This window comes from Equus quagga, chromosome 5 (assembly GCF_021613505.1).
Source record: "Equus quagga isolate Etosha38 chromosome 5, UCLA_HA_Equagga_1.0, whole genome shotgun sequence".
In the NCBI taxonomy this organism is placed as follows: Eukaryota; Metazoa; Chordata; class Mammalia; order Perissodactyla; family Equidae; genus Equus; species Equus quagga.
Genome location: NC_060271.1, coordinates 24,896,303 through 24,922,770, shown reverse-complemented (window position 1 = coordinate 24,922,770; position 26,468 = coordinate 24,896,303). Strand labels below are relative to the sequence as shown.

The 26,468-nt window shown below is 50.1% G+C and overlaps 1 protein-coding gene across 1 annotated transcript; it reads right to left on the bottom strand.

Moving 5' to 3' along the window:
• Window positions 1–1,695: 1,695 nt before the first annotated feature.
• Window positions 1,696–25,380, bottom strand: SPOCD1 (SPOC domain containing 1). Its single transcript, XM_046660871.1, has 15 exons — window positions 24,115–25,380; window positions 12,879–12,920; window positions 11,681–11,857; window positions 11,179–11,217; window positions 10,965–11,025; window positions 10,559–10,649; window positions 9,626–9,785; window positions 9,400–9,516; window positions 7,490–7,615; window positions 5,237–5,390; window positions 4,864–5,015; window positions 4,408–4,557; window positions 3,756–3,845; window positions 3,297–3,483; window positions 1,696–2,363 (listed from the first exon to the last, which is right to left on the bottom strand). The coding sequence occupies exons 1-15, from the start codon at window positions 25,378–25,380 to the stop codon at window positions 1,696–1,698; spliced, it is 3,480 nt and encodes a 1,159-aa protein (XP_046516827.1).
• Between the last annotated feature and the right edge of the window lie 1,088 nt (window positions 25,381–26,468).

Genomic DNA, 26,468 nt, shown 5'->3' with positions numbered 1-26,468 from the left:
AGGAAAACTGAAGCTCCGAAGGGAAGTCCCAGCACAGAGTACAGAGCTTGTTCTTCCCTGAGTGCCCCGGGGAAGCAGCAAACCCTCTCCCGTCTCCCTGGGTGGAAGCCCTGGGCCTGGAGGGAGGGGGTACACAGCTGTCTCCCCCAACCTGCCCCAACTACCCTAGGAAAATGACCCAAGTCCCCGGCTCAGAATCCAGCTGTAGGTTGCACAGTAATTTGTGTTATTTACATATAGCACCGAGGCTGTGGCGCTCACAAGCCCTTCCGAGCAGGAAAAGTTCCCGAAGGAGCTCCGCCCCCTTCCCTGTCCAGTCCCCTCTCCCTGTCCCACCCCGCACCCCACCCCTGCCCCCGCTTCTGATCGCTTCAGCTAAAATCCCACACCCCCCCGCGCCCCCCAGCTAGGCCTCCAGTCGGGCCAGCCCCGACCTCCATCCCAAGGCCGAGGGCCCCCTCTGCTGTCGGCTTTGGGTAGGGCAGCAGCAAAGCTCAAGGGGCAGAGAAGAGGGACGGCCCCGAAAACCAACGGCCCATCCTTCCCAGTCCAGCACGGCGCAAGGAGAGGCTAGGACACCGGCAGACTTTGAGAAGGAGTGGGCAGGGGTACATCCCTTCAGACCCGGGGAGGGGAGAGGAAGGGGTGAAGGGAGGGGTCCTGTCAAAAGTTCTCTTCTCCAAGCCAGGCCCTGCTTCTCCGTGCTGGGTTAGGCAGCCAGTGGGCAGCTAGTTCCCGGGGTCACTCCCCAGACTCAACTCTCCCAAGGTACACCCCACACTGAGATGCTTTACAATTGTGGCTGCTAAGAGCTCATTCCAGGCCCCAGGCAGAGCAGCACAGTCAGCCCTAACACCAGCCTCCATTCCCACCCTGAATGTCCACGCCCCAGGCCCACAGCCTGGGCTTTCTCCAGTATCAGTCTCCGGCAGTTGGCAAGGCGTAGAGAGGAGTCATACTATATGGATCTCCCAACTTCCTGAGACCCAACACACGGACATGCAATCAGACACACACACACGTACACACACACATGCTCACAGGCACATGCACACACAGAGACCCTCACAGATGCACAGACACAGAGACACATAGGGAATACGGTGGTGCCCCCCGAACTATCCAAAGGCAAAAATCTTGGTAACCGAAAAATTTAAAAACCATTGCAACTTGCTCACTTTTTTCTCCCTAAAAATCTCTAGGTGTCCATGCCCCTTCAAAAGCCTCATTTCTCTCTCTACCCCACCCTAGTCCTGCCCTATCTCCCGTTACCTCTTCTTCCTTTTAGTTCAGAATACTTGCAAAATGTTTCCAGAACCCACCAACACAACCACTGTGCCCTGGGGTACAGCAGGACACAGTGATGGTTCAGGACCTCAGACCAGCAATTGTAAAAGGCTGCCTGCTCCATTCCCAGCACTTTAGCTCTGCTACATCTGTGCACACAAACTCACAAACACACCCATCCTAACCCACACCTAGCCGGCCCAGTGTCTCTCCTGACCAGTCAGCAGATGCAGTCTCAACTTTGCCAAATTCTTTATTGAACCAAAAATCAACACCAAGCAGACTGCAGAACAGGAAACTCACACAGCTGACCCTCCCCTTCCTTGGCCCCTGTCTCTCTCTCTGGAACAGCTCACGGTTCAGCACTGGTGAGGGAATCAGAGCCCCTCTCCTGGTGGGTAATTGGGGTCAGGCCACTCCAGGGAGGAGACACACAGAGCCAGCTCCATCTGTAGGGTCCAAAGAGGAATCAGGGGCTGGGCCAGGGGGCTCTGGAGCTGCAGGGGGCTGGCAGAGGAGGCCAAGAATTCCAGGGGCTGCAGGGGGCTGGGCAGGGGGTGGGAGAAGGAGTGCCTGGCCTGAAGACCTCAGTGAGGCTTGGAGCTGGTGGCTTATGGTCACCAAGGATTCGAGATGCTGAAGCAGGGCTTGGTGGGGACAAGAGGCCCTGTGGAGATGCTGGCCATGGCCAGCTGGTGCTGTTGAATAGGGATGCCCAGAGTGGCACCAGCCTGGTTCTGGGGGCCACCGCCCTTGCCCACGACCCTCCCAGGTCTCAGGCTCTCCCCACAGTCTCCCCCTGCCTCTGGGGGGCCTCTCCCAAGCACAAATTCCCTTTGGTGCCAGGCTGCCTTTGCCCTGGCTCTGGCGCAGGACACCCCCATGGGGACGGGAGCGCTTCAGGGCCACATGCGGCCTCCTATCCTCCGGCTGGTAGTATCTCGTCTCCACTTTTCTGTTGAAGGAGACCACCTTGCGAACCTTCCCCCACAAGAGGCTGGACTCTGCCGTGTCTGGAAGCCCTGCCTTGGGAAGCAGCACAACCAGCAACAGGCTTGAGTGAGTGACTTCCAGGCCTGGGGAAAGAGGAGGGGAGAGACCAGAGGCCTGGCAGGAGAGAACGCATAGTCCCCAGAAGCTGCATTCTGGCTGCGGCCGGAGGTCTGGAGGTCAAACCCCAAGAAGCGCTTTCCAGCAGTGAGATGGGGCCCCTGAGATGCTGGGACAAGTAAGTGGGAGGGGGAGCCTGTCTCGCAAGATTTTGCTCTCAGCATAGGAAAGGCTGAGGGTGGGGCATGGATAGTTGGATCTCAAGACTATATGGATTCAGAGTCTACCACATTGTCCCCAGGAGAGGCAGCCCAGAAAGGCCAAGCACTCTGCTCAGGAATGGGTACAGGCCACCCCTGGATGCCCACCCCCACCAGGCATTTTCCCAGAGCCACACCCTGGAGGGCACCCACACACAAAGGCCAAGCTTGGCCCAGGACAGCTGCGGTGAAAACATCCCTCCTTCCTGTCTTAGGGAGGCTTTCAGTTAACTGTTTGTGGGGCCTGCCTCTGTGCTGCTGTGTCCGGGTCAAATGCGGCCGTCCCATGCGTTTCTATTCAGGGTGCCTAACTGGAGAGGCAGTACAGTGTGTGGCTGGGCGCCCAGTTGCCACAGCCATGCTGCCTGGCTGGGAAGCCCGGCTCTGCTACGGACTGGCTGTGTGACTCTGGGCTCATGCTTTCTCCCCACCTCAGGTTCCTCATCGGTGAAATGAAGAAACTTATAGTACCATTCTGAGCAGTTATTTTGAGGACTAAATGAATTAACAGAAGTACAGCTTTCAGAACACTGTCTGGTAGGTAGTAAGCCATATACAAGTATGAGCTGTTCTCGTTATTATCACATTGACCTGTGTCAGGAGTCCCTTCTGAGGCCTGCCTGCCTCCATGGAGACACGGAAACGGTGTCAACCATGCCCTGTCAAGTGAGGGGCATGTATGGGCATCAGGGCACTCACCTGGGCCTCCCAGACGGCGAAGTCTGGTGGGCAAGGGCTGGAAGGCAGGCAGGGGCAGCAGGACCACCCCGACGTGCTCCACAGCGGCCAGCCCGTGGCTTTGCTTATTGTTGAGGTAGGAGTAGAGCAGGCGGCAATTCTGGGTGTCCCGAGCTCCGTGTGGGCACAGTCTGACCACACAGACGTCCTGCGGTTGCAGGAAGAGAGCACCTTTAGGAGTGGTCACCCTTTGCTCCTGTGAACACCCCTGGTCTCGTCTAAACCTCTGAGAACCCTGTGAGGAAGTGTGTCCCCACTTTCCAGAGGGACTTGCCCAGGGTCGCACAGTGAGTCTGCAGTCACAATGGGAACTAGCCTTGGATATCCTACCCCAGGCCTCTGCTCCAGAGGTAGAGAGGGGGCACAGGGCTGGGGATATGGCACTAGGAGAGGAGGTGGTGCCCAGGGGTGGGCGGTTACCTTGGCCTTGGCTGGGCAGATGCTGGCCAGAAGGTCCCAGACAGTGTTGGGGGGGATGCAGCCTGCTGAGCGGATCACCTCGGGCAGGGCCTGGGGGCAGGTAGGATGGCCAGTCAGCCTCCCTGCTTCCCACCCACTTAGGCAGACTCAATACCAGCCACCCAGAAGCCACAGACTGTGGCAAAGAGGATGGGCAGGCACTATATCAGGACCCCAGTGGTTGCCCAGGAAGCCCTTGCCCCTGGAAGCCTACAGCCTGTCCTGACCAATCTACAACTTCTCAGAAGCCCGTGACTCCCTCCTCTAACCTCCCACCCTCATCCAACACTTTAGCTGATCATTCAGTCATTCAACAATCACTCCTAAAACCCTCCTCTGGGCCAGGGAGGTACCAGACTCCTCTCCTGGCCCCTTCTTGCTTTGTGCCTTGGGTTACAGGGAGTCCTTTACCCATGTGTGTCTCTGCAGGAGTGGGGCTGGCATCTCATTCGCCCCATGCCTAGCACAGAGCCAGGCATGAAGAGGGGACCAATGACTTGTTTTAGAATGACCGAGTAAAAGAATGAATGAATGAATGAGTGAATAGGGGTATAAGTAGCTGACTGGGCTGATCAGTGTGTGAGGGAGTCCCTGGTGAGCAAGGCAGGAGTACCATGATGAGCTGACAGCTGTGTCCTGAGACCAGCTGGGCCTTCGCCCTGAACCGCTTGATGGAGAACATGTCCAGAGTCCCTTCCCAAGGCGGCTGGCTGGGCAGGGCCTTTGTGGGACCAGTAGACACCTGGAGCCTAGAGGGAGTGACAGAGGGACAGGGCCAGGCAGAGCAGGTCATCAGCACTTCTCCCGGCACCTCCTTACGTTTCAGAGCAGGTCCTGTGTCCCCGTGGTGGGTGCTGGAACACTGGTCCAAGGATAGCCTCGTGCAGTGGGAGGAACCACTAGGCTGGGATGGTTAGTTCCATTGCACAGATGGGGAAACTGAGACTCACAAAAGAGGGAGGATTTGCCCCAGCATATGGAAAGAAAAGCTGGAGCTTTGTCTGCTGCCCGAGCAGGTGGCCTCCCCCACTGACCATGCCAGGTTGACCCCCTCCTTGCCTCCAGCCCACCTGTCCTGGGACTCCGTGGGAGGCTTCTCCTCAATTTGGGGCACCTCTGGAGAGGACACAGGGGCTGGGCTTGGGGCTCTCTGGAAGACACTGTCCCCCAACCTGCTGGTGGCTTTGAAGGAGCCTGGCAGCTCACACGAAGGCTCCCAGTCTGCAAACAGCAGCGACAGGAGCTGAACAGGGGGAGGCAGCTTGGCTGAAGCCAGCCCAGGGCTTCAGAACCAGGGTTTGGACCAGGGTCTTTTTGAGGGGACCTGGGGCACAGGCATCCCCACCCTGCCACCTTCTCCCCAGGCCACAAATCCCTGTTGCTGCTGAACCCCACGGTCCGGCCTGCCCACCACCCTGCTCCAGTCTTGTGTCTCCCCCAACCCATGCAGATGCGGCAGCTGGGGTCTAGGAAGTGGTGCTCATGCTGCTCCGTGGTGTCCGGATGCTGCTCCGTGGGGTCCTCATGCTGCTCCGTGTTGTCCTTTGACGTGGCAGACAGGGCCAGTGGACTGCAATCTTTGGACACCACGGGTCCCTGGGAGGCGCAGGAGGAGAGAGGGGTGGATGGGGAAGGCGAGTGGGGAAGTCAGCAGCCCTCCATGAGTAGGCAGCCTCAGGGATGTGTTTTTATTTTTCCAAATAATTTATTCTTTTCTTACAAAAGTACTACGAACTTGTTAAAAAAATTTGGAAAGTACCAAAAATTTGAAAATTAAAAAAAAAAATCCCCCCTTGTCTGACCACTCAGAGACAACTGTCGATATTCTGGTATTCCTTTGTAATATTTTTTCTATACACAGAGTTTTGGGGCTCCTTTGACTAAAATCACTGGGATTAAATATTCAACCTCGTATTCTCATTCTGTCCATGAGTTACAGCAGAGGCATTTGCCATGGTATACAGTCCCTGTAGACACACACCGATGGGGTGGACTGTGGCATTCGCGGTGCCTCTGCGGCTAGACAACTGGGTTGTTCCCGAGCTCTCACTATTACTGACAGTACTGATGCCATCCTTGCACAGAAAGCATTTTCCTAAACTTCCAATTATCACCTTAGGACAAGTTCTAGAAGCAGATGACCAAATCAAAAAGAAAGAATATTTTTAAGACTCATGCCCATTGCCAAATCACCTTTTTTCTTCATAATACAAACAGCTTTAAACCCAAAACAAACATTGCTTTAGGAAGATTTAAGAAGATGCTGAAACTCTACTCTGGTCTGATAAACCACCTGCAGAGCAGTGCCAAGGCCCTGGCTTTGAGGTCAGACAGCCTGGGTTCAAATCCACCACTGCCAACCAAGTGACCTTGGGTGAATGGCTTCAGGTTCCTCACCTAGGAAATGGGCATCACCTGCCTCATAGGTCATCGTGAGGCTGGAAGGGGCACTGTTTGTAAAAGGGGCACACGGTAGGTGTTCAATAAGAAATAAAGATTACTCCTGTGTGAGACGTTGCCCTCTCCTACTCTGCCACACTCTCTCTTTCTCTCTCTTGGGCAGGGGCTTCTCTCCCCATCTTCTTAGCTCCTCCCGTTACACTTACATTCAATTTCCTCAGGGAATACAGCCTGGTTTGGGGTGGGGAGCAGCCACCCCGCCTTAGGGCTCCTCTTTGCACAGGCAGTGGTTCTCCTGGTTGTTGGCTTGGATGTTGGGTGAGGGGAGCAGGGATTTTTGTGTCACGTTCACTGCCATTTTCCCAGTGAGCATGGCTCAGGGGGCCAGCCCCACACTCCCCGATCCTCGACGCACCACTGGTTAGACTGGGGTGAACATGTGACCTGCGGAACACCCAACCAAAACCAGAGCGGCCTTCTTCCGAGTGTGACTGAAGTGAGCCAAGAGGGAGTTCTCATTGGCTGCAGGAGGTTGAGCTGATGGGTTCACTGGCACGAGGGCCGCCGAGCCCCCATGCCAGGTCATGTGCAAGATGGACATGAGGGGGCCGGCCTCGTGGCCAAGTGGTTAAGTTCGCACGCTCTGCTTCGGTGGCCCGGGGTTTGCCGGTTTGGATCCTGGGTGTGGACCTACACACTGCCCATCAAGCCATGCTGTGGCAGGTGTCCCTGATAGAAAAACTAGAAGAACCTACAACTAGGATGTACAACTATGTACTGGGGCTTTGGGAAGATTAAAAAAAAAAAAAGATGGACATGAGGATGGAGCAGATGCCCAGCGACAAGAGAAGACTGGACCATCTGCCCTGGGCTCTGGTGGCTCTCCACCTGGAGCACCCCTAAGTCCTTCCACCTTCCACTGAATAGGGCAGGTCTGTCTTCTTTACATCCAGAAAAGTCACTGCCTCAAACAGTGTGGCCTTCCCACTTCCCAACAGAGATCCAGTTGCCATGTCTGAGGTTGGGGGGAACAGCAGTGATGGCATTTACTACCACTCACACAGGGTGCCTTGGGGTTAGGCCAAAAGGGGGGGCCCAGCACTGAGAGGCAGTGACAGGCCCTGTGCTGGAAGCTGGCTTGCACCATGCTCACCTGGTCATTACCCTGCTTTACAATGAAGACGGTGGGCCTCAGAGTAGGCAGGTGACTTGCCCAGGGCCACAGAGCTGGTGAGGTGAGGAGTGGGATCTCTGGGCGCTGGCTCTGCCCTGCACCAGGTCAGGCTCCCACTTACCACCAGGTCCTCCAGGGTCAACATCTGGTCCGCGTCCCGCAGGATCTCAACTTCACCCTTGTGGGTCAGTTTGGAGGCCGGGAGCTGGCACGGCTCCTTCTGTTGCTGCTCAATGATCTCCAGGCCCTGAGGGGGCGGAGCAGCCCAAATTCAGCTGGGGTTTGGGGGTCTCTGGCCACCAAGAGCCCAAGTGCTCACTTTCCTCCCACAAGTCCCCTCCTTTGGTTCCCCTTCCATGAGGCCTTCCTCTCCTCCACACTTTAGCTTCGCTCATTCTCACCTCCACCCTCAGACCTACCTCTCCATATGCTACTCCTTCACCCTCCACCTCAAGCCCTGCCTCCTCCAGGAAGCCTTCTTGAACTTCGCCTTCACCAGCAAGTCAATTCTGCTTCCGCCTGCCCTTCACCTTCTATCCTGGGAAGAGCATGGTGCAGTCGACAGAGTACAGGCCCCGGAGCGCCACCTGGGCCATTAATAAAGACCCACAAAGTAGTGTGGGCTTGGGCAAGGACTTCACTGCTCTTAGCCTCAGTTTATCTGTTCTCTAGGAATTCAATTAAGAGCCTGATATTAAACAGTGTATGTAGAGTGCTTCGCCCGGAGCCTGGCTCATAATAAATGCTACTTGTGATTCTTACCATTAGTCAATGTCATCCCATCTGAAATGTTTCCTGAAAGCCTGTCTCTCCCTTTCTAACAACCCGGGAGGACAGAGGTCCTCTCCTCCCAGCACGGCTGGCTTCATGGACGGTGGCCCGGTGCTTAATGCCATCATCACCCTGAAATTCTTTTTTCTTTTTAAGATTGGCACCTGAGCTAACATCTGTTGCCAATCTTTTGGTGTTTTTTTCTTCTTCTCCCTAAAGCCCCCCAGCACATAGTTGTAGATTCTAGTTGTGAGGGCCTCTGGTTGTGCTGTGTGGGACGCCACCGCAGCGTGGCCTCATGAATGGGGCCACGTCTCCACCCGGGATCCGCACCCAGCAAAGCCCTCACCGAAGTGGAGCACACGAACTTAACCACTCAGCCATGGAGCCGGCTCCTTGAAATTCTTAATGGTTGTTGAACAAAGGGCCCCACATTTTCATTCTGCACTGGCCCCACAAATTATGTAGCTGGTCCTGCTCCCTGGTCCAATGTCTGGACAGAAGCTCAGCCTACAGTGGATGGCTTCACCTAATGGGTTCTAGTTATTTATTCCAATCAGCCCAGTGTCTCCCAGAACAGGGGCCTTAGCACCCCACCCATCTCATGGCCTACTCCCTAGGTCACTGGTTTCTCACTGGGCCACCAACAACCATTAAACAAGCATCCCCAAAGCTCGCTCAGTGCCCACCTTCCCTGCCCCTGAGCAATTCCCAGGCAGAGAGAGACCCATGGGGTATATGGGGGTGTAACCGTGAAGTGCAGGGGCCGTGGGCTCCCTCACCCAGCCTGGGGGATCAGGAAGACTTCTAGCCTTTTCTGGGGCTTCTGAGGCTGGGATGGGGACAGGGCCACCCCACAGGGTCTACCCCCTCAATGGCGGATGACAATCCTGGACTCCAGACTCCGGACCATCATCCCAGCCCACCCCCTCCAGCCCAGCTCCATAGAAAAGCAAGTGGAAGACAACCCCTCTCAGGGTGTCACCTCTCTACCGAGTTCTCCATCTCCAATCCCTTTCATCTCAGCCTCTTTTCTTTTTTTTTTTTTTTTTTTATGGGGAGAGTCTCTCTTACTCTCTCTCCCTGTCTGCCTGCTCCTTCCTTCTATTCCCTTGCTTCTATGTTTCTGTCTGTCTATGCTCCCCTGTCTTACCGCCTTCCTCCTCACTCTGCTCTCTCTGTCTCTCCCTGCTCCATCCTCAGGCCAGCTGCCTCCCTCCCATGTCCCGTCGCCTATCCCGAGTTGATCCAACAGCTCACCCTTTTCTCCTCCTGGTCCCGCCAGTGGGCCAGCCTCTGGGGGGCCAGCTGGATCGAGCTCATTTGCACCAGGCCCTGGGGGGTGACGTCTCCATGGACCACTTTGAGAAACAGGTCCTGCAGGGGCAAGGGCAGGGGCTGCACCACACGGCTCCGAGAGCCCCCACCCCAACATCCTGCCAGGGCCGCTGAGGAGGGGCGTGGCCAAGCCCAAAGCCCGGCTCACAGGGTTCCTGGGGTCACGCAGGTTGAACAGCAGACTGCGGTACTTGGTCTTGTAGCGGCAGTTGGTGGCTTGTGTCAGGTCAAAGAGGGCTGCCTCGATGCCAGCAGCGATGCCCTCCACCGCCTCCTCACTCAGCACCAGGTCTGGGAGCTCCTGAAGGCTGTGGGGTCAAGGGCAGGGCCATGGCACCGAGCCCGTGGGGTCACCCAGGCACTGAGCCCGAGAGGGAGATACAGGTGGGCAGCACGGTCTAGGCCAACCCCGGTTTCTATTCTGAGCATTTTCCCACATGAACCCATTTATTCTCACCCCAACTCTGTGAGCAAGAAGTATCATTCTCCATTTACAGACGGGGCGACTCGGGCTCAGAGAATAGATAAGGGGCTTGCCCAAGGCCACACGATTAGTGGCAAAGCGAGATCTGACTGCTCCCCTATGCTCCAGCCCTGGCCAGTGGAACTGTGGAATGCGTGGAGGGGAGGGTAAGACATCACTCAGAGCAGGGGACAGAGTCCTGGCCCCGGATGTAACCCTGAATCTGCCACTGACTTGCTGTGTGGCCTTTGTAAAGTCCTGCCCTCTTTGGACCTAGTAAACAAGAGCTCTGGGCTCAGATCTCTGAGATGCCCCCAGCACAGAGTCTCACTGTGTCTGAAAGCATTTGCTGCGGGTGACATCCACAAGGACCTGAGCAGACGCTGAGGGCTGCAGCAGCTTAATGGGAAAAGCATGACCTTGACGTCAGAGAGACTCATGTCAAATTTCAGCTCTTCTCTGGCTCACCATGTGGGCGAGTGACCTCACAGCTACAAAATGGGGTTAGTCATACACACAGAAGCCCTTAGAACATGGCAGGGCCCTGGGAGGAGGTGGTATGTGAGGGCAGCCCATCAGGATGTCCTGGATGTCAGGGAAGCAGGGAGCAAGCCTTACCGACTCCACAGCACCTCCTGCATGGCACGGACCACAGTGCCCCGTACCCCAATATCCAGGGGTTTCTTCTCCTGTTGGGGCTGAAGCTGAGCTGTGGGGAAAGAGAATCACAGGCTCCTATGGGAGGCTCAGGGGAAGGGGAGGGGTGACTCAGTGCTGAGGGGCTTTGGCAGACAAGGGAGGGGTACCGCCCTCAGGGACCTAGGATGTCTGGGATATCTGTCTGGGAGCTGAGCCCAGGCAGCCAGCAGCCCCCACCCCTTTGTGGAAGGACTTCAGACTGACTGTGGGGCAGAGAAGAGTCCTCAGCAGGGGCTGGGGCCAGGAGCAGGGCATGTGCCCCTCCAGTCCCAGGAGTCCCTGGAAGACAGTCGGCGGCTGGGGGGTCCCCCTCTCTGGCCCTCACCTGGGTCCTCTCCTCCATCTCGTTCACCAGGCTCCCTGTCTTCAGCCTCCACTGGGCCGCACTGTGGGGGAGGGGTGAGGACTGAGGCCCTGTCTCTGGGACAGCCTCCTGGCTCCAGGGGGACACTGCTTCCCCCAGTCCCCTCCTCACTCCACCATTCTCCCTGACTTGTACTCCAGTGAGAGAGGCCACTCGGCAGGGCAGAAGCACTCACCCCTGGACGCACAGCACCGGCCTGAACAGGAACACACTCCTGCAAGAGGAAGAAGATGTGGAGAAGAAGCAGGGGCAGGGGGTGGGGGGTCCCCTGAAGGGAAGAGAATGACTTCCCAGATGGCGGACGGGGTCAGAGAGGCCACCGAGCCCCAGGCTGTCCCTCCTGAGGGAAGACGCTAGAGGGCCTTGGGATGGCAAGACACACTGGTCCACCCAGAACAAAGGTCAGTGAGGGCTCCCTCTCCAAATGCGCTGGAGGCCCAGCCCCTCCCTTGCCACCATCCAGCCCCTGAATTCAGTAGTGCAGGGGACAGAGCTTGCAGATCCCTGGGCTACCAGCCAGGTAGGGTGTAACCCGTGTCTGGCTATTATGTTCTGCTTGACCATGAGCAAGTCACACCAAATTTCTAGGCTGCAGTGACACCTCTGAGAGTCACTATGAAGGCGCCTCTCTCAGCAGGATTAAGCAACATCACCTGTGTAAAGACCCTGCTCTGTACCTGGCACCCAGTGGGCCCCCGGGCCATGGGCCTTTCCTTCCTTCTGGGCCTCTGGGCGGGTGAGGCTGAGCTGACCTCCATCATGTTCTCCAGAACCTCCAGCTTTGGAGGTTGTGGCCCCCCTGCCTGGCCACGGCTGATGGCCCCCAGGAGGTGGATCATAGCCCCGGAACCAAGCTGCAGGGGGAGAAGAGCACTTCAGAACCCAGTGGCGCAGCCCTTCGGAGAGCTCCCCTCACCTGGGATTGTTGAACGTCACTCTCCCCCACTGGACTGTAAGCTCCATGCAGACAGGGAACATGTGTCTTGGGCCCCACTCTATACCCAATGCCTAGAAAAGGCCTGGCACAAAGTAGGGTTCAAGAAATGTCTGTGGACTGCCTGGCCTCGGTCCCAGGAGAGGAGCCTGGCTTTGTTCCCATCCTCTCACTCCCAGCCAGGTTCAGAGTAACTGGACCCTGTACCGACACCCTTCTCAATCTCCTGACTAGAGATGCATCTCACCAGGGTGGGCAGATCCTGTTCTGAGTGCACCTTCTCCTCCTTAAAGCTCTTGTCATTCTCCTTTTCAGGGGTCACTGACTTGCTCTTTGCCCCTCCCCTGAAGAAGCCACATGGCAAACAGGTCCATCACCCCCTCTGAAAGACTGCCAATCAATCACCCCTCTATTGCCCCTGAGAGAAAGCCCTTCAGGACCATTTCAAGGTGCAGAATGGTTTTTGGTCTTCTAATGAGCTATAGAAGCTATCCTGCTCCCTTTTTCGCTTTGGCTACCAGGAAGCTCAGTGTTAACTTTGAACCTAGCAATTGTGCCTTTCCAGGATTGGTAGAGAGGGAGAGGTTGTTGTAGCAAGATTTCCCCTTCTCTTCCCCCTTTTCTTGCTTCTTTAGCTTTTTATCCCATTTTAAGTATGTTTTGATCCTTCTCATTTATTGCAAACCACAGGGAACTGTTTTGAAAGCATATAGGTCTGAAAACTAATCCTTAAATGAATTATCATGAATGGCCAGGTACCAAGGTTTGGGGGAAACTAGAAGTCTGAGATTTAGCATCACAGGAAGCAGGGAGCACTAGTATGCTCTGGAGGAGCGCAGGCCAGGGGGCCTTGGGTGGTCTCTACTGTAGAAGACCCCTGCCACCCCCCTGGACATGAGGAGAGGGAGCAAGAAGAGCAGGAATAAAAAGTGAAAACGTACGTAACACACATGCTTCACCCCATGGGGCATGCTCGTTTCCTCCTCGGAGAGAAAGAGGAGGCAGAGATTAGAATTCAAAGGACCCAGAGACCCTACTGCAGGGAATTCACGAGATACTCACACAAAGGTGAAAGACGCATGTTCACTGTTCACTGGGTTGGTATTTACAACTAAATTTTAGTATGATCCAATGCCCATGGAAGGGAGAATGGTTAATAAACAATCTCACATCACACTATGGGTTCTAAACAGCCATCACAAAGGGTGAGTCATAATCAAAACTACCATTCATCAGGGGCTTATCAAGTAGCTGGCCCTGGAGGAAGCACGTCATCCGGGATCTTATTAAGGTCTCAGAACACGACCATGAGGTATGCACTATTTCTATCCCCATTTTACAGATGAGGAAACTGAGGCTCAGAGAGGATCTGAAAAGTCCCATAGCTACTCAGCGGCAGAGCTAGGATTAGAACCTAGTTCTGTCTGAATCCAAAGCCCAGCCACTTAACTGCTGGGCTATGTGGAGAGCACGGACAGATGTGGAGAGATTCATGGAAAGATGTCAAGGCATATTATTTGGAAAAAAAAAGAAAAAAAATAGGTTATGGAACAGTATCTGTTGCATAAGCCCATTTATATAAATATATATTTATAGACGCATAACAGAGGTTGTCTCTGGGAAATGAAATTCCAGGGGGACTTTCCTTTTCTACTTGTAGACCTTGGGTATTTATGCTATTCAAAATGAGCATTTTTTGAATTACATTTTTTAAATTACAAAACAAGTTCAGAACAATGTGTGTACCGTGCTACTATTTGTGGTAAAAAGAGAGAGAAAGAATTTTTAAATTTGTGTTTGCTTGAATTTGCATAAAATATCTCTGGAAGTATCCACAAGAACCTAATAATCGAGGCCCCCAGTGGGAAAGGGACGGGGAGCTGCGAAGGAGATTTCACTTTTTTTTTTTTTAACTATGAAGCAGCCTTTCAAAAAAGTAGATAGAGAAAGAGGCAGGACAAAAGAAAACAGGGGACATCTGGAACAGAAGCAGGAAAGAGATTAAGAACAGCCCGTCCAGTTTAAAACCTTTTGGCTGGCCCCTGTCTCAGGGGTCCGTCCATCATTAAGAGGCTTCAAAACAACGGCGAGCAGAACCAGACCAGCAAAGTCTTTAGGTACTGGACTTACAAGACCAGAAAACGAATATGTATGTATAATATGTTTAAAGAAATAAAAGGAGAAGTCGAACATATGAGTGAAGGGCAAAAAAATATAAGAAGAGACCAAGCAGATTTGGTTGGGAACCAAACACAATTTCTGGAAAGGAAAAATATGATGATGATGATGATGATAATTAAAAACAATGTGCAGGTTTAACAGTATATTAGACAGCTGAAATAAGTTAGTGAACTAGAAGATAGATTTAAAGAAATTATCTAGAATATTTACAGCACAGAGACAGTGAAACACAGTCAATGAGACACAAAGGATAGAGTGAAAGGGACGAATTAATCTAACTAAAGTTCCAGAAGGAGACAGGAGAGAGCATTGGGCAGAGGCAGTATTTAAAGATATACGGCGAAGAATTTTCCGGAATTGATAAAAGGCAACAATTCACAGATTCAAAAAGCTCAGTGAATTTCAAGCAGGATAAATAAAAGTACATCCACACCTAGACACACCACAGTGAAAGGGCTCAACACCAATGATAAGGAGATCCCAAAAACATCAAGAGAAAAAATAACAGCTAACGCTTTAATAGCACTGAAAATGTGCCACCACTGTGCTGAATGCTTTCCATGTTAGTTCCTTGAATCCTTCCCACAACCCTGTGAGCTAGGTACTGACATTATTTGTGCCTCCATTTTACAGAAGAGGAAACTGAGGCACAGAGAAGTTAGTCAGCTTGCCCAGTGTCACACAGCTAGTAAACCAAAGAGCTGAGACTTAAATCCAGGCAGTCTGATTCCAGAGGCCACACCTTTAACCACCACACTATCATGCCTCTCACCAAGACACCTACAAAGGAATGGCAATTAGACTAACAGCTAATCTCAACAGTAGCAACGGAAGGCAAACCATAGTAGAATAATATCTTCAATGTGCTTAAAGAAAATAACTATCAAATGCGGACCCTGACAAAATATTTTTTGAGAATGAGGATAAAATAAAGATATCACAGAGAAAACCGAGTTACTGTTTTTCTTGATAATTTTATTTTTCTCAATAAACACAATATTCAAGGATGAACCTGAGGCAGAAGGCAGGAAAAATGATGCCAGATAGAAAAGCTGAGATGTAAAAAGGAATTCTGAGCAAAGAAAATGATAAATATGTTGTTAAATCTAAACAAACATTGATCATAGGAAACAGTAACAGTGTGTAATTTGTAGGATTAAAAAATAAGATAGGATCAATTGCCTGGATAACAGCAGCACATAAATTAGGAAGGGCGTGCCTGGAATTAAAGCATTCCAAGCTCCTCATATCATTTCAGAGGAAGATACAGGTAGTGAGACAGGATGCAGTAAACAGTTCCTCTAAGAGGGTCCCTGGCAACAGCAAGTGAAGCCACTTCCTCTTTTCCGGGAACACCAGACAAGTGCCTAGGGAGGCTCAGGCAAATACCAACTGCCAATCAACCAGCTCCAAGCCCATAAAGCAACCCATCCCAGCAGCTATACAGCAGTACCCCAAACGCCTGAGGGAGCTGGTCGGCTAGTTTCCACCACATCAGCCTGGCTTGCTTTCCCAGCGACTGACCCATTGGTATTTCACCCGATCAGCCTGATCTTCCTTTCTCAGCAAATCTTTGTGAACTCTCCTGACATGCTCTTGAATTCTTTCCTGCGCGAGGTCAAGCACCCGCACCAGGGGCTGGGTCTAACTCGGGACTAGGGTTCCACCCAGTCCGGTATCAGTAGTAACTACCTTATAGTTTGATAAGCCAGGTATTTGTGTTAAAATTTCTAAAATAGCACCAGAAGAATGTAAAGAGGGCACAGAAAACTTCCCAACTACTAGAGGGATAAAAAGGAATAAGAAAAAATAATCAATCTGAAAGGAGGCAATAAAAGGAGAATAAGTATAGAAAATGCAGGAAATACACAAAGCACCAAATAAGACAGTAGGAATAGATTCAAATAAATAGGTAACTACAACAAACGTAAATGGACTAATATTTCAGATAAATACAAAAATTAGAGTTTTAAAAAAAGGAAATCCAATTATTTATAAGATATTTATAAGACCTATTTATAAAATACAATGCAAAGAGGTTAAGAGAAAAAAATAGAGTAATATGTGAATGGGCAAATACTAACCAAAATAAAGATATGTAGCTACATTACTATCAGATAAAACAGACTTTAAGGCAAAAAATACTAAGAGGCAAAGACCTCACTACATAATGATAAGCAGTTTCACCAGGAAGCTATAAAAACTCTATAAATTTATAAGCATCTAATAACATAATCTCAAAAAATATAAAGCCAGAATTGACAAAGCTACAAGAAAAAAGACAAAATCTACCATTATAGCAAGAAATTTTAATGTGTCTCTCTAACATTTGATAAATCTAAGCTAACAAAATAATCAGTAAGGATAAAGAAGATTTAATGAAAACAATTAAGCTTAATCTGTGTACATATACAGACCACGGTTTCTAACAACTAGAAAATGCATATTCTTTTCAATGACACATGGAACATATATAAAAATTAAGAATAGCCTGGGCTATAAAGCAAATCTCAACAAATTTCAAAAGATTAGTATTTTTTAGACCAGCACTGCCCAATAGAAATATAAACATGAGCCATAAAGTTTTCTAGTAGCAACATTAAAAAAAGGTAAAAAGAAACAAGTGAAATTAATATTTTACTTAATGCAACATATGCAAAATATTATTTCAACATGTAGTCAATATAAAAAATTATTAATGAGATTTTAACTTTTTTCCTGTACTAAGTCATTGAAATCCAGCGTGCATTTTACATTTATAGTACGTCTCCATCGGACGAGCCAAATTTCAAGTGCTCAATAGACACAAGTGGCTAGTGGTTACCATATCAGAAACTCAGATAAAGATCACATTTTCAGACCACAATATGATTAAGTTAAAAAGCAATAACAGCAGTCTATACAGAAGTTGAAATATAATCATGTACAGCTGAAATTTATATAATGTTATAAACCAAGGTGACCCCAATTAAAAAATTATTTAAAAAAAGCAACAACAGAAAATGAGAGAGAAAGAAAGAAATCCATATGAATGGAAATAAAGAAATACACTTCTAAATAACACATAGGTCAAAGATAAATTGTAATAAAAATTATGAAATATTGAGAATTGATGATAAGAAAGACTATATATTAGAGTGTGTGGATGCAGCTAACATGATGATAAGGGGTTCCTTTTTAGCTTTAAATGACTTTATTAGAAAGGAAAAGAGAGGGAAAATTAATAAACTAAGCATAATTTTTTCCCCTGCTTTTTCTCTGCCAATCCCCCCAGGACATAGCTGCATATTTTAGTTGTGGGTCCTTCTAGTTGTGGCATGTGGGACACCACCTCAACATGGCCTGATGAGCGGTGCCATGTCCATGCCCGGGATCCAAACCTGTGAAACCCTGGGCTGCCCAAGGCAGAGCACGCAAACTTAACCACTTGGCCATGGGGCCGGCCCCTAAGCATAATTTTTAAGATATTATAAAATACGAGAAGAAGTGGAAAGAAAGATGACACTCAAAACAAACATACAATGGAGAGGATCAACAAAACCAAAAATCAGTTCTTTGAAAAGACTATTAAAAAATAGACAATTCTCGGGGCTGGCCCCGTGGCCAAGTGGTTAAGTTCCCGTGCTCCACTGCAGACGGCCCAGTGTTTCGTTGGTTCAAATCCTGGGCGCGGACATGGCACTGCTCATCAAACCACGCTGAGGCAGCATCCCACATGCCACAACTAGAAGGACCCACAATGAAGAATATACAACTATGTACCGGGGGGCTTTGGGGACAAAAAGGAAAAAAATAAAATCTTTAAAAAAAAATAGACAATTCTCTGGCAAGATTAAGGAAAAGAGGGAAGATACAACTGACAACAGGAAAAAAAAATAGAGGAGGACTGGCATAGATGTTAGCTCAGGGTGAATCTTCCTCAGCAAAAAAAAAAAAAAGGGGGAAGAAAAGAAAACATCAGTCTAGACTTTTTTTTTAACCAGTGATTCTACCAAAGTTTCAAAGAACAAATAAGTCCAATTTCATACAAATTATTGCAGCAAACAGAAAAAGAGAAAACACTCTTCAATTCATTCTATGAAGCTGGCAAAGCCTTGATACCAAAATCTCATAAGGATAGTAAGAGAACAAATCATTTCAGGACAGTTAACTCATCAGTAGAAATGCAAAAATTCCAAACCAAATATTATCATAATGAATTCAGAAAGTGTAAAAAAGATATAACATGATCAAGTTGAGTTTATTTCAGAAATGAAAGACTGACATTTTAAAAACTCAACTCATTAAATTTACCACATTAATAAATTAGAGAATAAAAAGCGTATTATTATCTAAAAAATGCAGAAAACGTATTTGTTAAACTATACTGTCCATTCAGAATAATGAGCAAACCAGGAATAGAGCAAGCTTCCTTCACTTGATAAAGAGCATCTATGTATAAACATCGCAAACATCACTCTCATGGTGAAATGATGACCACATTCCCTTTAAACTTCAGAAGAAGACCAGGGTCCCCACTATCACCACTTCTATTCAATCTTATACTAAAGGTCTTAGCCACACAACAAGGAAAGGGGCCGGGGGAGATGTAAGAATTGGACAGGAAATAAAACTGTCATTATTTGCAGATGATATGATTGTCTACATAGAAAACAAAATCCTAATAGAGAAATTATATGAATTAATTAAAAGGTTCAGAAAGATTTCTGCAAAATCAGTTGCATTTTTATACACTAGCAACAGGTTTTTGTTGTTAGTGCCGTCAAGTGGATTCCACTCCTAGTGACCCTGTGGACAGCAGAGTGGAGCCCTGCCCAGTGTTTTTGCACCATGCTCTCACCTCCCAGCGCTCTATCAGACAATGCTCTGCTGCTGTTCACAGGGTTTTCATGGCCAATTTTTCAGAAGTGTGTGGCCAGGTCCTTCTTCCTTGTCCTAGTTGGGAAGCTGTGCTGAAATCTGTCCACCATGGGTGACCCTGCTGGTATTTGAAATACTGGTGGCAAAAACTTCCAGTATCACAGGAACATGCAGGCGCCACAGTATGACAACAGTCAGACGGGTGGTGTGGTTCCCTGACCGAAAACGAACCTGGGCCGCAGTGATGAAAGCGCCAAATCTCAACCACTAGACCCCCAGGGCTGCTAGCAACCGTTAGAAACGGCAATTTTTAAAAGTTATCATTTTATAATAGCATCAAAAAATATAACATAATACAATAAGACACTATGTGCCTTCAGATGGAAAGACCACAATACCACCTGTAAAGCGGTCAAGCCTTAAACTTTGAACCCGAATCTAATCAAAGCTCCAGATTCAATCACCTGTTCACAGGAAATACGGAAGACAGGCACAGGTCTAACTGTACCATGGGGACACAAGAAGCTACAGGACAATCTAGCTTCTTCAAAAACAGACTGCTGGTGGGGCTGGCCCCGTGGCCGAGTGGTTGAGTTTGCGCGCTCCGCTGCAGGCGGCCCAGTGTTTCGTTGGTTCGAGTCCTGGGTGCGGACATGGCACTGCTCATCAAACCACGCTGAGGCGGCGTCCCACATGCCACAACTGGAAGAACCCACAGCGAAGAATACACAACTATGTACTGGGGGGCTTTGGGGAGAAAAAGGAAAAAATAAAATCTTTAAAAAAAAAAAAAAAAAAACAGACTGCTGGAAAAACAAGATATGGAGAGAGACCCTATAGGTTAAAAGAGGCTTAAAAGGCATATCAACCACTTGCAACGTGTGGACTTCATTGAGATCCTTACTTTAAAAAGATAAACTACGTTATCTTTGTGAGACTATTGAAATTTGGATACTGAGTGAATGTTTGATGAAATTAAGGAGTTATTGTCAACTTTTAGGCAAGTTAACACATGGTTGGTAGCGTTGGGTGATGAGTACAAGGGATTTCATGCCAGGGGCCAGGTATTCTTTTCTGAAAAGAGTCAGAGAGAAAATATTTTAAACCAAATATATGGTCTCTATTGCAACCACTCAACTCTGCCACTGTAGCATAAAGTCAGCCAGAGACAATACGTAGGCAAACAATCACGTCTGTGTTCCAATAAAACTTTATTCACAAAACCAGGTGAGGTGGCCAACCCACGGGCCATAACTTGCCAATCCCTGCTTACAATTCAGTCTACTTTTACATATATTTGAAATTTTCCAGAACAAGTTATGTATAGATATAGATATAGTATTTAGGATTAAATGTGAAAAAGATATACAAAATTTTTATGAGAAAATATAAAACTTCACTGAAGGACATTAAAAATGATCAAAATAAATGGAAGAAAATACTATGTTCATGGATTGAAAGACTCAATATTGTAAAGATGTTAATTCTCCTTAAACTGATTTATAGGTTTGGTATATTTCCAATCAAAATCCCAACAGGTTTTGTGTGTGTGTGTGTGTGTGTGTGTGTGTAAACTGACAAGCTGAGTGTAATATTTATATTAAAGAGCAAAAGAATATAAAAGCAGAGATCCTCCAGAAAACAAAAAAGTTGGGAGACTTGTCTCACCAGATAATCAAGAACTATTAATAAGCTATTATAATTAACATTGTATAACTTTAGCAAAGGGAAAGAAATTTGAACGAGATGAGTATAGGGAGACCAGAAACTAATCCCACATACATGGAAACTGAATTGCCATCTGGGTATCCAGGGTCCGCCAGGATTCGGCCTATTATCTCGATTCTCTGGTTATTTGTTTGACTCCCTTCATCGGACTATGAGATCCCTGGAGGAGTTCCCATGCTTGTTGAACAAATTATAATAAAGTTCCATAAAAATCCAAACCCCTTAGCCAGGCCTTTGGCAGCCTGGCTCAGAGCATGAACTCTGGAGTCATACAGGCCTGGATTCAAACTGTGGCTCTACCACTTATTTGCTGTGTGACCCTGCATGAGTCACTTAACTTCTCTGAATGTCAGTTTTCCCAATCAGCAAAACAGGGGTATTAATACTGACTTTTAACACTATCGTGAGGATTAACTATGAACTGATGACACGTGAAGTCCCTGGTATACATCAAGCACTCAGTAAAGAGAGCTACTCTCAGGCTGCCTGGAAAGACACACTCCTCCCTCCCAACCTCCTAACATCCTGCAGCTGCAGACGGGGTACCTGAGCCTGGGAGCCCAGGTGGGGCCCGAGGAGCTGTGTGCCTCCCTGGTTGTGATGGGTAGAGCAGGGGACACTGGCAGAGCTGCTCGCCCCACGTTCCTGGCTGTCCCATCCACAGAGCAGCTCCAGACTGCATGGGCCACTGCGGCGCTCAGGACAGAGAAGAAAATGGCGCTTCAACCCACCTCCTCACACCCGTCCAAGGGGCTCTATTTCAGGCCAGAACGCCACAACCTGCCTCTCCTACCAGATTCCCAGCCGTCTGGGGCCCAGGTGAAGCCCCCATTCCCTAGAAGAAGCAACTACGACTCAGAGAAGAGGCATTGTGTCTAAAGTTGCCCTGTAGTAAGAAACAGAGGCTGACCCTGAACCCATCTGTCTGCCCGCAGCACGAGTGAGGCTGCCTCCAGAAGAAGGTGATAGGGCCCCAAAAGGGGCTCCAGACCAGCTGGGCACTATACCCACGCCTGCCCCTGCCCCACTCAGCCCTGCCCTCAACCACCTGCCTGTCCCTGTCACAGCCAAGCCTGCATTCTTCTCCTGCAGCTGGCACCAGTTGCCATGGCGACAGTTGTTTGGGAAGCTGTGGGATGACCGGCTATGCCGCAGAGTCAAGGATGGGGCCCAGAGGAGAGAGCAGCTGTGGGCTGCTTCCACTCAAGGCAGGCGGGAACCTGGCTCCACCAGCAAGCTCAAGCAACCCCTCAAAACACTGCAGACCCAGGGATCCCAATTCTGGGCATCTGACCCAAATAAACAGTCTGAAATGGGGAGAAGCCAGACGCGCAGGGACGTTCACCCCAGCATTACTGAGAGCAGGACAAAACTGTCTGCTGATAACAGGTAACATTTTTGAGTATTTTTCTTGTACCAGTCACCGTGCTAAATGCCAAACGCACGTCATCTCATTTGCTCCTCATCACCACCCTGTGAGGTAAGGCCTTCTAACACCCCTGTTTTGCAAATGAGGAAATTACGCTCGGAAAGGTGAAGCCACTTGCCTAGGTCATTCAGGTAGTGGCAAAGCCTGGACGGCACGCTGGACTGTCGGCCACCAGGCTTCGTGCTCTTCACTACAGGACAGCGGTCGGAAATGAGAGGGGGAAGGCCCAGCCCATCCTCTAGTCCCAGCAGGGGCTGCGGCTCTGACAAATAGGTCTGGGGGCTGCTGTGATGCAAGGTTCAGGGAAAGGACGGATTCGCCAAAACAACATGTACCAAGTTGGAAAGATCTTCAAATACTATAGCACTTGAAAAACAAACAAAGCGCAAGTCCCAGAACAATGAAGCGTAGGATGCGCCTATTTACATACAAAAAGGCGCCACAGCAGATGGCCGTATATGTGCACAAGTTCAAAAGAGGGAGACTGGAAGGATGCTATCCATTAACAGTGGTTATCTCCAGACGAAGGGCCAGGGGGCATTCAAAGGCAATTCCTCATTCTGTGTTAACAAGTCAATTGTGAAATTTTTTTTAAATACCAAAAAAAGTTAAAATATTGGACACACGTGATCCCATTTCTCGGTGAAGAAAAGATACATATGCACAGGAAAAAGATGGAAGACATATACCAAAATGTCAACAGGAGATAGCTCTGAATGCTGGCATTTATGGGGATTTTTATTTCTTCTTTATTTTCTGTGACAAGCACATATTAGGTTTTTTATTAAAAAATTAATGTTTTTGAGTGATGTTTACGAAGACAATGTACTAGCATTCCAATGTCTTTATCCTACCAAACAGTGGTGAACTGCACAGGCAGCTCACTGGTTCCTATCCCAGTTCTACTAATTTGCTGTTTGGCCTTGAACTAGTCGTTTTCGCTCTCTGAGCCTCAGTGTCCACCTCAGTAAAATGGGTACATATCAATAGCCCCTACCTCATAGGGTTCTTAGGAAGACTGAAGATAAAGTGCTCGGCACAGGGCCCAGCCCACGGTAAGCAGGCCAGGTGCTATTACTACCGTGATGCTCATGGGGAATATGTTCAACCAGGCGGTGCAGCAAGCTCTCCAGGCAGACTGCCTGGGTTTGTATCCTGGCTCTGTCATTTACCGGCTGTGTGACCTTGGGCGTATAACCGTACCTCTCTGGGCTTCATGTGAAGATTAAACCAAAAGCACCTAGCACATAATACATAGTCAATAAATATGATAAAAATTCAACTAGGTGAGACATATACACTAAAGACAGGTGGTGCCGTCTTCTGCCTTTGGTATATAAACTTTAGCTATGATTATTAATAAAATGACAATTATGATTATAACGAACAATGGAAAGGGAAGCAGTGGATACAGGGAACATGGCCAGGCACTGACTTCCTTGCTGTGTGAGTTTGGAGAAGTTTGTTAACTTCCTGAGCCTCAGTTTCCCCATCTGGAAATACGGGCCTAAGGCATATCTTACGGGGCTATTGTAACACTCAAGGGAAAGCAAATTCAACATAAATTCAGTAATTTACCTTGTGCCTTATGCTGTGCTAGGCACATTATTTTACACCATCATCTCACTGAATCCTCAAACAACCCCATTAAATTGGAATTGTAGGTCCTTTTTACAGATGAGGAAATTTAGGTTAAAAGATATTCCAAGATCACTTGGCTAGGAAGTGGGCAGAGGGAAGATGTGAACCCAGGACTCACCAACTCCAAAAGATACTGACCCCTCACAAGATGTCAGTAAATGTAGTTTGTTTTCTCTTTCCTGACTTTTGGGCCTCAGTTTACTCATGTATAAAGTGGGTGTGAGGGATAATGCTCATGAACAGTCCATCTAGTTGAGTTCTATTAAATGTCACCACCAAGCGTGATGTTGAGAGACCCGCCCAGCCCTTCCTATCCCAACCTCTCAGACTCAACTTACCAGCTGGCAGCAGCCTCCTGGGCGGGAGTCCTCCAGCTGGCACTGGCTGGAGTTGTCTGAGCTTCTGCCTGTGCCCTGCTTATGGGCCTGGGGCCCCGGGCCCCTCCTGGACTTCTTGGCACACTTGGATCTTCTCTGCCCCATGGAGAAACCTGAGCTAGCCTTGCCGGCTGCAGGCTCCCGGGAGCTGACGGAGGTGTCGGAGGGAGCCGTGAGTCCACGCCCTGGCCTTCCCCTGGACTCCGGCCGAGCCTTGACCTCCGGCTCCTCCTGGTTGGGTGATGCAGCAGGGCCCTCACCACCACCAGCCCTTACGATGTGCTCAGCTTCCTGCCGCTCTGGGGAAGCCTTTCCAGACACTCCCAGGCACCGCACAGGACTCTGAGGAGGATCCTGGGCAGCTGGCCTGAGGGACCCTCCTCCAACGGGCAGTGGGAACCCAACACCTGCTTGGGCCCCATCCCTGGCAGCAGGCAAATATTCGAACTTCTCAGTCCCTGAGGCACATGCCACCCAACTTCCACCTGGATCTCCAGGCGCAGACCCAGGAGAGAGGGGACTGCAAGGACCCCCCAGGGACTCCAGGTCAGCACCTTGTGGGGAGCCTCCCACAAACGGGGCTTTGTCCCCACCAGGGCTCTGACCAAGCCACAAGAAGCCACCAGCCCCCTCCCCATCCTCTGGGTAGGCCTTACACTTCCTGTTTTTCTTCCTTGTCCCCACTGGGGCTGGGTCTGGTGAGGATGGCAGGTCCGCTTCGGGGGGCTCCTCTTTGCTGAGGGTGGGGCTTCTTCCATCACACTCTGGTGAAGTCCCACCTTTTCCAGCCTCCCTGGGCCTTGGGCAGGTCCCCTTCTCCACCCCTGCCGGCCTCTCCCTGCCGACCAATGCTCTCTCTGGGAGACCCACAGACAGACCGCACAGGTTCCCGGGCCAGCTTTCAGCTAACATGTCGTGCAGGGAAATCCGGAGCCTCCTGGAGGCCTGAGCCGTCTTCTGAGCAGGCACTGTGGGCAGCTGGATGTGGCACCCAGGGCTGTGCACCAAATCCCAGGACCTGGCACCTCGACAGGCCTCTTCCCTGAGGACCCTCTTCCTGCGGCCAGCCCAGGCTTGGGCCCCGGAGCTTGCCCCTGGCATGTCTGGTGCCAGACCTGACATGGAACTGGTTTCTTGCACGTCCTTCTGGGAAAGCCCACAGCTGTGCTGCGGACTGATAACAGGGTCCTCTGTGCTGGAGCCCTCTGCAGCCCCCTCCTGAGGCATGTCTGTCCACCTACAGGGGCCAAAAGCAAAAGACAGGCCCTGCGAGGAGACAGAGAGAAGAGACCTTAACACGGAGTGTTTCACCCGCCAGCACATTCAGGCGCCAGGCCAGTGGGCACCTGGGAGGCAGCCTCCTTTCCAGGTTGTACCCCCAAGGAGACAGCAGCCAGTGTGTAAGCGCCCCAGGTGAAGGAGAGGAGGCCCGCCTCCACACAGGGTCTTCCCATCTCTGAGAGTTGACACTTTTGCTGAAAGGGGCTACAGTAACTAGTTACCACTTATTAATTACTCACGTACGTGTTATTACGTCATTTCACTCAGGCAGCCACAGGTGAGAACACTGAGTGACTCGCCCAAGGCCACGCAGATGGGATGTGGAAGAGCCGGGCTGCTCTCCCGAACGGAAAGCCCAGCTCTGAACCACTCCGCACGGGGCAGACAGGGACAGGGGTTAACGCCCTCACCCCTCCTGCCTCCCTCACCTCGGTCCCCTTCTGATAGCCACTCCAGTCAAGGTCCCAGGCCTGACCAGGGCAGTCCCACGCCGCTCAGGGAACCGGGCCGCCACCAATCCAGACGCTCTCACCTGGGGTCCCCGGGAACTGAGGAGCTGGGATCACGTGATGCGGGAGCCCGGGTGAGGGATGGGGGCGGAGTCCCTGATGATGAGCAAAGGGCGGTACCCCAAGCGTGCTGGCGTCCCTGCCCCGGCAGAGGGCGCTCTCTCCCTCCTGAGGGCTTCCCGGAGGAGGTGCCAATCCGGGCTCCTGAGCAGGAGTAGGTGGGTTCCTGGGAGGAGGGGTCTCAGGTGACAAAGCCTGCCTGAGGCTTTAATCTTGATCCTAGGGCGATGGGGAGTTACTGAAAGTGTCTGCTTCTGCACCTCTAGGGGAATGTCGGAATTAGATCTAGAGTTTTGCATAATTATTTATTTTAATTATCTCATATATAATTCAATGGATGAAAATACATATGCAAGCCCAATAAAACGATTGAAATAAAAAGTTAAAAACTGGGGCCAGCCAGGTGGCCGAGTGGTTAAGTTCACACGTTCCACTTCAGTGGCCCAGGGTTTCTCAAGTTCTGAT